The 12,984-nt window shown below is 36.9% G+C and overlaps 1 protein-coding gene across 4 annotated transcripts in view; it reads right to left on the bottom strand.

Annotated features, from left to right (window-relative positions):
* SIPA1L1 (signal induced proliferation associated 1 like 1) overlaps positions 1-12,984 on the bottom strand; it is a 210,270-nt gene that overhangs the window by 24,331 nt on the left and 172,955 nt on the right. For all 4 annotated transcript variants that reach the window (XM_062576476.1, XM_062576479.1, XM_062576478.1 and 1 more), the window contains 2 exons: positions 6,869-7,018; positions 1,771-1,895 (listed from right to left, as the gene is read on the bottom strand). In XM_062576476.1, the coding sequence (XP_062432460.1) occupies positions 1,771-1,895; positions 6,869-7,018 (275 nt within the window). The remainder of the gene's footprint in view (positions 1-1,770; positions 1,896-6,868; positions 7,019-12,984) is intronic.

The following is a 12,984-nucleotide window of genomic DNA, read 5'->3' as shown; positions in this document are numbered from 1 at the left end:
AAACTTTCCCCAACACAGTCATGGCTTGTTAATCTTGATCTGCAGCATAACTCACTTCTTAACCAAACTCACTTGATTCCCTCTGGCAAGTGAAAACAAGCAGTGCTGGTGCACAAACAACCTAGGTCTTCCGTAGCTAAGGCTGGGCCAGGAAGGAGTGTGTGCACGTGAACTGACTGCACCTAGTGCCCTACTTACTTATTTAGCTTGAGACAGAGTATCTCAAGTGGAAATGTGCTTATTTGGCAGTGAACCAAACTTTTACCTAGATTCACCAGACTGGCAATAAAGTCTCCAGTCAGAGACGTGGCTTCCAAGTGGGACACTCTGAATGCAGGACAATACACAAGAGATAAAATATAGGATTATATGTCAGTATGCATTTCTCTGCCTTTGACAAATGTCGGAGCCATCTTTTCTTCCACGCAATTTTCCCTGCTTTTTATAGGCTTAGTTATTTGTTTTGCTAATATGGTGACATTTGACATTCCAGAAGAGGATTTGCTGTCAGGTTTGTTCAGTGCCAGCACCAACACACAACTATTGGTCTGCAAAAGTAATGCTGAGCAAAAGATCAGTTTTACATATGCCGTTACCATCACAACAGTATCAAAACATATGCGATTAAAAATCATTCTGTCAAAATGAGAATTGCAGATCAGTATAATCACAGCTTTCTAGGTGAGAAGTAGTGCGGGGGGACAGGGGAGAAGCTGTAGGGGAGGGAATGACAGACAGCTTCAATAAGCAGGCACAGCTCAGTGAGGTCCTGACAGTCCTGGAGCAAAGTATCTCTCCAGAATCTGAAGATCCCATTTTCTCTTATCAAACTCTTGCTGAACTCACTGATCACTACTCTGCATTCAATACTAGCCCATTTAAGTAGAGAAAATAAAGAGCTGTGACACAGTAAATAATCACGTATACAGGTAAGGATGGAAAAAGCAAAGTTCTGCTTAATTTATGGTAACAAAGGTGGGGGGAAAAAATGTAGTGATCTTGACCATGCTTATCATGCTGGATGTTGGATCAGCACTGTTCATGGATAGGACAAAATTTCTATCGAGTGGTATATACTTAAGTCATGGCTGCAGGGAAAAGTTCTATGTGCAGAAACTCCAAATGAAGGCTTAACAATGCAGATCCTCAGTACCCAGCTGTTTTATATAGTTAATACATTTCCTCAGCTGACAACTTAATTGCCAAGTGCAGTGAAAATGTATACACTAGTGGAAAGTGATTCTACCAAGCTATAGATTTATTTCACTATTTAAACTTTAATTGCATTTTTTCCATTTTGTACATGGTATTTTTACAGCTTTAACGATCAAACAATCAATTTGCATTTATATAGCACCTTTTGAAAGGGAGCATCGCAGGCACTTCAGACATACCAAGGAAAAAATTAAACTAAGCCAAGCCACTGGGGAGTGCAGGTGAGGTCAAGCAAGTCCTCAATAGCAAGACAAATTAGCAAATGTGTCTACCCAACCGCTTCTAAGGAGGACAGAGTGTGCCGAGGTAAGAGCATTACAGTAGATTTAGTCCCACAGTCATGTCAATTCTTCCACAGGTGACATTCACAGGTCTCAAGGACACATAAGCTAGTTTTTACTCAGGATCTACTTACTCATTCTGTTGAACAAGGTTAACTTTCAAAGACACTGAAAACAGTGCTTAAGAGGGTTCTCTCTCTGCATGGAAAAATGTATTGCCAAAGTCACCTTGTGGTTAGTACCACTTGCTCACTGTAAAAAATTAATTACCTACCCATCTGGTCAGCGATACTATCCTCACTTCTTTGCCAACTGGGTGTGGATTTGCCGCTACCACCTGTATCTGTTTGCGTGCTCTGCCTGTCAATGGAAGCAGGGGATCTACGGCTCATTCCAAACCTGTTGTAACACCCCAAAAACAAAGCAGATAGATACATAATGGTATAAATATGCATAAATCTCACATAAGGGGAAAAGAGCATTTTAAGAAAGCTACCTATGTCAAATAATATGGCAGGGTAATGCACAGCACAACTGCTTGAGGGATTTACAATGCTTTTCCTTTTAATATTTGTTGCAGTTTGTATCCATTTTGTAACTTAAATGCAGAAGACACACAGCACATCAACTTACTGAGCTTCTCTGTTCAGGAACATCTAGTTATAGGACATGTAACCCAAAAAGCAGACCCAACCAGATACAAAGTTTTGAGTTTTCATTTACATAGATATTTAAATAGAAAAGTTATCAGAGTTAAATGGTTACAGAGAATTGACCCAAATGAACAAAACTTAAAAGTTTGGATAAAAGCACAGAAGGGAAATGAGACATATTCCCAGGGAGAGGATTTCAAGGATGGATTTTTTTTTTTTTTTTTTTTTTTTTTTTTTAACTACCCCCAACCTGGTCAAAATGAGCATCAGAAGGTTGGCGAGGATGATCCATGGATCCCACTCACCTTCCCAGGGGTTCTAAACAAAAGACTGCTCAGTAATGCAGACACACAGATAAACAGCACAAAAATGCATTAGGGGAAATACTACATTGCCAAATATTTTAATTAAGTTGATTATATTGGCTAAGGATTCCCCAAACCTCAGAGGTACAAATTCTGTAACTTTTTAAGTTATGGGATTGTAAAATAATTTGAGTAGAATCGACTAACACAAACTAAACACAATTGTAGGAAAGCAGTGAGACATGTACACTTGTTGCTGCAGAAAATACACACAAAGCAAAAGAAAACTAGGTTTGATGGTCTTTGGTTGTAAATCTTGCTAGATTATTCTGTTCTCAGATATATTTTGGGAAGCTCAATAAAAGTAAAGTAAACTCAAGGAAAACTGTATAATCACAAATAAGAGGTACAGTATCACTGTGCCACTCTGAGGTCTACCTGAATTATATATCTAAATCTGTAAGAATTACATCTATAATTCTGTATTGCATATGAATACCTCATAAATCTATAAGGATTTTACCTGGATCCAGAATTAAGAGATTAAACATCAAAAATCCTGAAAGAACAATGCATTTCTGACAATATTAATCTAGTATACCCTCAGGAAGGCAATAAAAAAAATCCCTCTACATGCACAGGGTAGTCCTCAAAAGAATTCCAACAAGCTAATATGTTCTATATATCTCAAGGAGTTTCTCTAGTTCTAGGTACCTAACATAGCAGTTGGGGAGTAGGTGGGGACAGAGTGGGAAGAATAAAACCCAGGCCATGCTTTTTGCTCCATCTACTGCCTTGGGGTCTCTCTCATGCGCCTAACGTGAAACGGCCACCTGCCAAACCATCAGAACTAGCTCAACATGGTCACCCCATTTGAAAGTTCAAATACTTACTAACTGCAATGAATCCACCAAAGATGCAGAAGAATAAAATTACTCTCCCAGATAAGCAGCTGGAACGTGTGTGTACAGGCAGCACAGATCCAAAATGACAAAATTCTGAACTCCGGTCTTTAAATTCTACACAATATGACCCCACTTCCCCTATGCCCATTGCTCCCCAGTATAGCTCACAGATTTGATGGAAAAAAGAAGTGAAGATCACCTGAATATACCTGCCCTCTGAATACAAACACTTCAAATGGAAGTTGCTTATGTGGGTAAGGTCCTTTCTTTTCCATCCACGTTCCCCACAGATTATAGCTAGAATTTCACTTAATCAAATACCTAAATCAAACACAATCAATTCAATACCAATTCAACAGCTGTATAAAAAAATAAGCATATACATTTTTAAAAGCTGACTGATTCCTTAAACACTATTTGAGGTAGTTTTCAAGCTTTAACCACTTGTAAAATATATTGAGAAGCGTATCTTTCTATGATAACATAATTGGTATTTCAAAAATGCAAAATCAAAGAAATCAGTGCGATTAAGTTGTGCTGCAAGAACATTTTACTTCCTATGCATTATCCTTTTATCTAAATCCATAATGTTCATATTTATGGAAACAGTCGATTTTTCATATGAGGCTTATTTTATGGTATGGAGGGTTTTTTGATAGTTGTTTTTCAACGCTGCGTGTTGTCAATCTTGTTTCATTCTAATCACGGCTCTACTAACTGAGAAACATAAAATTTCTTTTGTTTTTCTTCTTTACATTAAGTGGGCTATTTAAAAGCATGAATAATCATGTGTGGTGCTATCTTCCATGCTGCTTAAATACAGAGGCTTTCTGGGAGGGTGAGGAACCCAACGAATTCAAAGAAAAGATCAGTCTTGATTAAAAAAATTGTTTATAAGGTGTTTTAGGTATACGAGCATATGAGGAAACTAATTCCAATGTTTTCTAATTTCACTTCTATGTTCTATTAACCTAATACATATACATACCTTTAGATAAACAAGGATGAGTATACAAAATACACATACATCCATACATCAAGACCAGTGTGGACATGCTTGAAGTCAGTGAAGTTTTTGCCTATGCCCAGCTCAGGATATGGACCAAAATCTAGAAGCAGCAGCAGTAACTGCTCTTAATCGATGTCCGATAAAGATTGGACTCACAGCTATGCTTCCAGTCATTTAAGTTTCACAACTTTCCAGATCTCACATCATGCAACACGGAAGAAACATACACAGAAATTATGCAGTTGAGCTTCCTGCATTTGAGAAATCTCAGGGATCAGCATACCCAGAGCACACTGCAGCCTCACCACAGGAAGACTACCTTAGGAGCGCGGTGGCCCTTCGGCCAGGTACTGAATCCAGCCACACGTCCTTCCCTGCAGCTAGGGCTGCATCTCAGCAATTGAATGCTATGATCTCTTCCTTATTTTAACAGTATGTATCAGTTAATCATTGATCAGCTCCATCTGGTATATCAGATACCACAGGAGGTGCTACACAGAGCTGCCCTGAACTTGGTCTCTCACATGAATCCCAAGATGCACACGTCAACTGCAATGATTTTCTCAGTCATGTGATACTTCCATGCATACTAAAGCACCGGAGAGTTTCTTTTGTAATTATAATTTTCTTGCTTTCCCTCTATCTTGGTAGAAAATGTTTGGAAAGTTTTAATAAAATATGACTTGTGTATGAGAACAGTACGGTAGGCAAAGCATTCTTTCTATTTGAATAGAATGTTACAGCTATATAATTGGAATTTAATAAGTGTTTCTTTAAAAAAATCAGTAAGGATCAAACAGGGTCACGTATTATTTTTTTCATTATTCCACTAAAACAGTCTTTTCCTGGACTGAATTACTAATCTTCAAAACCAAAAACTGTTTAGGAAAGTTTTCTAGGACATTCTTTGCTGAACTTGCAAAGTGTTCAGTGAAAAATGCTATATTGAACATATGTGCATAATTAATTTTAAAGATGGAAAAAGGCTAGGGAAGGGTGCTGGTGTGCTCCAAGGCCCATTCAGGAAAAAAAACCCAACGTGTGTGAAAAACCCTTCCTAGTCAAGCAGTTACTGTTGTGAAAGTCTAAAGACATATGGTGGCAACATCTTTTTTTAGATCAAATGACATAGTTGGAGAAGAGCAGACAAGATTTGCGGGAGCAGAAGCTGCTCTTCAGAATTCAAAACACCACATAAGGGCTCCTCACATGAACGAGCCTGAGAAGTGTGCAGTCTATAATGAGGTTAAGTGTTTTTTTCCAGGATGCAGAGCTCTGGATAGTCTTCAGTTTAGTTTCCTTACAGCATAGTTTAACAGGTTTAGAGCAAATCTCTTAGCATCGGTAGGACTTAAGCACGGGCTTAAATAATGGTCTGAACAGAGAGAGTTTCATGAATCAAGGCCTTCATAAAGATGTGCGGCAGAGTAGACAGTCTCTTCAGCACACCTGAAACTCGGTGAAGGAGGACACACAGAGGACAAATCTTCAATGCCCTGGATCAAGGGAAAACCCTAGGCTCAGCATAGCATTGCCTGGACTTGACACAGGGCAGTGTCCCCTTGCTGGAATTTAAACAGGCAAAAACAGTGTTTTGTGCTAAGCATTTCCTGACAACAGTATTTACAGTCGCTAATTTTTTTTTTTTTTTTTTTAATTTCAACTCAATAGAACATTGAAAATTGAGTGGATTACACACAATAACCTGCAAAGTACTCAAGAAGGCTTCAGAGGGGAACTCTGCAATGTGAACTATCAGCAGCTTTCCCCCCTTTCTCTTCTCTGTAGGGTATATTTCAGAATGTGGTAGATGGCTCTCTTGCTGCCTATTATTTTTATTTTCCTACTTAAGGGACATTTGATTTATTGCTGCTTTCAGTGTTCTCTGAAAATGATAAAGATTTAATTTCTTTTTCTTTGAAAGTTGCCCTTTATGTTGAACAGTGGATTTCAAAGAGTTTAAGATTTCTGGAAAGTTGGAAGACAGCTTTAAATCAGGGTGACAGGCAATATAGCTACTAGCTGAGTAATCTGTGGATTACTTAGCACAATTCTGCCTACATGTTTCAAGTCTTAGTTTCACTCACCACTTTTTTACTTCAACTATCAGCACAGACTGCAAAGTCCAAGATCTATTACTGATCTTATTTTAGAATTCAAACCTGTGAAATGAAGCAACTTGCAATGTGAAACTGATACCTTTAATGAAGACTTTCAAATACATCAAGGTCCCTTTGTTTAATAACCTGAGCTCTGTCATAGACTAGAATCAGAGAAGTTAGGGTGCAAAGGGAGAAGGTGAAAGCAAGGGATTTTTCCACCTGACATTTTCAAGAAGTATGACAGTGAGATTTGAAAACAAATATTTTTTAATGCACATAAAGAACAGTCGGCAAGAGGCTGTGAGCACTCTTTGTAGTTTAACATACGTTACAACAAACAGAACAGAGAACAAACACACTGCCTAAAAAGAATAGGAAAAAAAAAATCTAGTGCCTACCCTTCTGGCATAGATTTTTGTCTGTATGTGCCCCCACCAGAGCCAGTCTCACTTGAGGATGATAAGTTGCTTGGAGAATTACGGCACTGCTGAGATCTTGCTAAGGCAATGGATGAAACCGTGACGTAGACATCAGAACCAGGAGACAATCTATTTAGAGCAAATAAAGCAGTCAAAGTCAGGGAGTTTGAACAGCAATATAGTGCAAACCATGATGGACTACATAAGGCATATCACCACATCAGCAGTCTACATTGCATCATGAAGACAGTAAAAAAAAAAAAGTCAGGTGAAAGATCAGACATTTATTCCCCTGTTAATCTATTCCCCCTGAAAACTATGGAAAATCAGCTATAAAAAGGTGGGTATAGGGGACAAGTGGAGAAAAAAACCTCAGCACACAGTTCTTATAAACTGATTGTAAGAAACACTGAATTATGACATTCTTTACCCAAATACTAGAGCGATCTATTTCCACGTCTCAAAACAAACTCTTCCCTAGGTTCTAAACAAACTGCCATGACTAGTCTATACAAACTCTTCTAAGAGTATCAAGCTTACTCTATGCCAGGAAATTTGTCTTCATCAAAGCACAAGAACTAAAAATTAATTCTATTTATAAATATCTTTAAAAAATCTACAACAATTCTAATTGTATAGAATTATTTCAATAGGTCAGAACTCTGCTTGAAAATACAGACTTGAATCATATGGAGTCTTCTGTAAGAATAACTGTACAGCAGATAAACATGATAAAATTCCAACATGAACATCTAGGCATAATGTTGGGAAGCATCATGCTTATATTAATCAACTTGTACATCCTACTGATCGGGTTTTTTAAATAGCTTTCTGCTTCGTACATTTTGTTTCCCAAACACCAACCGATCTCAGTTCTGCTAACCTTTTGTTCTACTGAACAATGACTGGAGCCACTGGAGAACTTCCGCAGGGATCTAAGTGGACTTTGAATTACGTCATCCACGAATAACAAATTCTACTCTGAATGCATATTGTTACTCATTTTAACTAGGAAAAAAAAAGATGGAACACTAAAACTTACAACCTTAAGTATTTACTTTTTAACATCTAAAAACTGCATATCAACTTTGACGGTTGGCTAAGTATAGGATTTGGATCCAGGTATTTACAAAATCTTAACCTAGCCACTAAATCTATATGCTTCCGTTTTCCCGGTAAAGCAGTGACAGATTTTAATCAACTCTCATCACAGCAGTGTGAGACCTATCAAAGTTCAAAAACTCTTCTGAAAATGAAAAATGCACTGCACTGATTACTGTGAGAAAAAATTTTCAAAGTGTTACATACCCGAGTATATTCTTTCATAACAAATGTGCATTTGTCCCTCTAAGGATTTTGCCAAAAAGCTGTTTAATAAATAAACCTCAAAAGGGAAAAGAGAGAAAATAGGACTGAACCAAATATCTTGGCTATCTTCAATGTCAATACGAGTAATGACTCTTTCCCAGACAAGAAAGGAATGATCCAGCTCCTGACCTTCTGAAGTGCAACACCAAACCCAGTAAATCCTTTCTCGTCTACTGAACTGAATTTAACTTATCTTACATTTATCTATGCAAGCAACAATCCTAAAATACTTGATTGCACAGAAAATAGCTCAAGAGGCAGAAATTTGGGGAGCACTGAGTGAAGACATTCCTCATTTTCCCACTGGCATTCTTATAAAGAAAAGTCCAGTCAACAAAAATATGCTTTCAATAGCATTCACACATTTACATAAACACCCCTATTCAAACTAAGTTACGCTTGCTGAGCAATACACAGTTTAGAAGTATGACCTTTTTCCTAGTAGTAAATAATGGCAAGGAAACCAATTAGTTCTTGAATAATTTGTATAAAATGATTTTCTGTTGGAAAACGCTTACATTTTCACTTTAGATTCAGCTATGCCCTTTATTTACTTCCTATGCCTTACCAACAAATGTCAGCACCGTTCAGATGGAACGCCAAGATTTCAGAACTATGTCATGGAGTTTTACGCCTTTTACTGAGATGGAAGACCTCAACAGCAAACAAATATTATTGTAGATTTGGTCTGTGCAGCAGCATTGAACAACTGGTTAGGTAGGATATCTTATTATGCAAAGCAGCAAAACACATTACTGATACAGTTGACAATAACACTAAAGAACCATTAATAGGGAAAGATGTTTCATTTTACACTAAACATATAAATAAGACAAAAGAACTTTAGAATAAATTAGTTGGAGTTGACTTTTAAAGCTGCGTTGAAATCTATTGATGAGAGGCACTGCCTGAGACAAAAGGAGTATTGTTAGCAGTATGCCCCTATAGTTAAGATATTCTGTGCTTGTCTTTTATTTATAATTAAAACCCAAACTGAGGCAAGCTATTACCTATTTCAAAAGACTGCTTTGAGAACAAATTCCAAAATGCTTAAGTGCATGAGTTCCATAATCGAATTTAAAAATAGGCCAAGCGTCCATTGCATTAAACAGATACAATTACATTGCAGTCAACTGACCTGGGATTATACCACGCGTGACTTAGTCCTAACAGATCTCGACCATTCTGAAAGGACTGGTTTGAGTATAGCCAAGTATAGGAAGAAAACCATCTTTTGTGAAAACTACCAAAAAGGGAGAAGAAGCGCAGATGCTTATTTTACTAGAAAAACACAAATATTGAAAGCATCCATCTTGCTCTTAGTAAATTAATTTCTTTGTCGTTTGTTGCAATTTTCTCCATGTTGTTAGTATGCACTTGTACGCAATATAAACATCATATGAGAAGTGTCAGTCTATCATGCTTTGTCCAGCATACAGCCTAAGACAGTCCTTAATTATACAATCACATGCTGGTACCTTCTCCCTTGAGACCTCTTTGCCATTTGCAACCCTGTTTTGAACTAGAACTTCTCCTGTACAAGCTGCACAGTCCAGAAGCAAACGAACAACAGACCGACAGGAGAGAACAGGCGGCCTTACAGCTAAGGCAGCTGTATGCTGACTTTGCAAACTGATTTCCTATCTTGCACTTGCTGCAGCATTCCAATATGATCACTGGCAAATTTGTTAAAGAAGATTTTTCATTCATTGTCACTAATCACAAGTTTCTCAAAAGCCTAATTTGATTTCAGATCTTGATTTACTTACATGCTGAAAACTTACCAAGGCAGCTGAAGTCAACAGAAGTTGTAATTTGAATAAATAAAATATTAACAATGCTGGGCACTCTTCCAAATTTGAGATGCCCAAAAATAAGAAACAACAAGTGATTATAACATTTCTCTTTCTACTTTTGTTCCTAATCTGAAAAAGTCCAAAGACATCTCTTCTCACAGAAGAGTTTTGAAAATTAAATTTAATTAATACCTACGAACCATTAAGAAACTATAGTAATGAGCACCTCTGCAAAGCTTAGAAGGTAAGCTTAGAAGTGTAAATGCACCTTTACAGCAGGATTTGAATATCACCTAGTACATAAGGCATGGAACTGTACATCGAGTAAATGAAGAAGAAAATAAAATATTAAACAGATGTTCTTTAATGAGCTGCACCCACTGTGTGCACTGAATGAGAAAGATGTCCTCTGTTAAAAGAAGTTCTCATAGTTTAATTAAAAGAAGTATTAGAAAATACGATTATATAATTAGCCTGAATAAAATTGCAAAGCAAATCTTTAGTTCTGGCCTGCTGACCCTTGAGTGTTTGATTTTGCAATTCTAATAAATCTGAACGTTGTGACAACTCTCTGAAAACACTGACCCAATGCTCTCATGTCAAAAGAGGAAAGCAAATCATTCAAAAAGGAAAAAAGAACATCAGCAATTTTCGGGAAGGGGACAGAGAATGAACCAAATTATGTCATCATGCTGTACCTCCTCACATCACATTGTGTACCTTCTTGGACATTTTTCTTCAATTAGATCAATAAATTCCAGAAATGATGTAGTAGGACAAAAAAAAAAAGATACAGAGACAGGCAACAGGATGATTAGAGGCATGAAATGGCTTACATATTAAAAGACACTAAATAGGCTCTGGCTCCACAGGTTATAGAGATTTTTACCATATCTGCCTTCAGTCTGTCTAACCATGGATTACACTGCGGCGTGCAAACGGAAGCATTATTCATTATTCTTCACACAAAAGAACTATCAGGAGACCAGCCAGCCCACACCTGGGTGGATAGTTACCATCCAAAGCTTTTAAACACAGCGCTGTAGATGCAACCTCCAACTCCAAATGTTCTTGACCAGAAGATTGTCAGAGGAGGTAAGGAATTGGTCTTTGCACTAGTGATACCAGTATACTTGTAAATACATCCTATCTCTTATGCTTTTCTCTAGTCACTGCTGATGGTCACCGTCAAACGAAACCAATTCTTGATCTGTCCAACAGAGTGTGGCTGTTCTCAGGCTTTCTTGGATCATGAGAGTTTGGTCTTAGAACAAGTTGTAACACCAAATCTGATTTTCCACAGCTACACCCAGGTCTAGATCTTGGTGCCAGTAGAAAATGCATGACACACAACCTTATACTCATATATGAAGAACAACATAAAAAAAAACGAATCACCAAACCCCATGAGGCAGGAAATGCAAGTGCAATAATGATCATTTGACATGTGGCAAGATGCTCACATAGAGGCCTGCTTGTAGCAAATTAGAATTTTTATACAATATAAAAACAGTTTAAGCTAAAATTACTGCTGCTGACTATATGCAGCATTACTCACAAGAATGAGATTTTATGGCAAGATTCTGCTCTGCGGTCCTCAGTAAGACTTAAAGCCAGTTTTAATAAATATCGCTCTCGGACTTTTATACTGTGGAATTTTACAGCCAACGCTTGCTGAAGTCAAGTCATCATTTTATTTTTTCATTCAGTTTAAAATATAGGCCATGTTCAGAAATGCGTTAGCTAGAGCCTTCAGCTTACATTTTGCAAAATACTTAACTACAAAATCAAGCACAGAAGTACAACAGGATGGTTTGCTCACTTTTTTTCCACACTTTTCAAATATTGACTCAAGTTTTAGTTAAGATTCATTCAAGTTTACTATAAATGAATAAAGAACAGATTTTGATCTAATATTATCTCACCTCCTTCCTCACACATTTTTTTTCTTAAAAATAAAATCTGGAAATCAAAAGTACAAAACAAAAATTCATAAAAATAGGCTGAAAAAAATCAAGAAGTTCCAAAATTGTATCTTCTCTAGTAACTCTGACATACATGTATACATATATTTTTTATTGTTTTTTTTCCTTCATGTACTATTGCCTGATACTTAGTCTGGGCTATAAAATACATAGGGTTCCATGTGGACTAACTAACGTGAAAGAAGTCATAACTTGGAATTTATTGCATTTAGATTATTAGATTTTTCAATCTTAATGCTGTAGTCACATTAGAGATTTATTTTTAGACATACAGTTTTTGATTATTTCTCCTGCTACTACAAGCATGCAAGTGAATCGTGAATATATTCACTTACTCAGAGTACTATGAGAAATAGAGAGATTAAGAGTATAAGCTACTGAGTGTGATACATGGAAGTAATTCAATACAGGTAAATTTAAGTGCTCTGCCGTTAAGCATAGGACCTGGCATCCTCAGAATCAGGAACTGTCAGCAAGCTACTCTCCTACACAGTGACATGCAATACCTCTTTAGGAAGGTAAGATGTTTTTATTTATATGATACAAAAATGAATTACTTCAGGTCTCAGGACTGGTAACGTAGCTTTTATTTATTTTTATTTTTTTTTTTAAAAAAATGGTTAAAAGAACTAAAGTGAGAATACCAACAGGGCAAAAAAATAACTTTAAACTTATTTGACTCAGTATCTATATTTAGAGACTTTAGCATTACAAAGAGATTAGTGGTCAAGTATCACTAGTAGGTAATCCAAAAAGGGTTAGAGAAACACTTTTCTGTTAAGCAGACAGAAATAATTACAATTCCTCTGTTTCATTCTTGGTGAAGGAAGTTCTACCTGCTTGAGTTACAGTTAAGGATGGTATTACCTTTCTTGGGTTCTGTTTAACAGATACTAGTGCTAGTTCCACAAATCATCTCAGATTCAAGCTCAAAGGGCCACTTGGA

Source organism: Rhea pennata, chromosome 5, assembly GCF_028389875.1.
Source record: "Rhea pennata isolate bPtePen1 chromosome 5, bPtePen1.pri, whole genome shotgun sequence".
NCBI lineage: Eukaryota > Metazoa > Chordata > Aves > Rheiformes > Rheidae > Rhea > Rhea pennata.
Note: the sequence above shows the minus strand (reverse complement) of the source record. Positions and strands in the feature narration are given on the sequence as shown.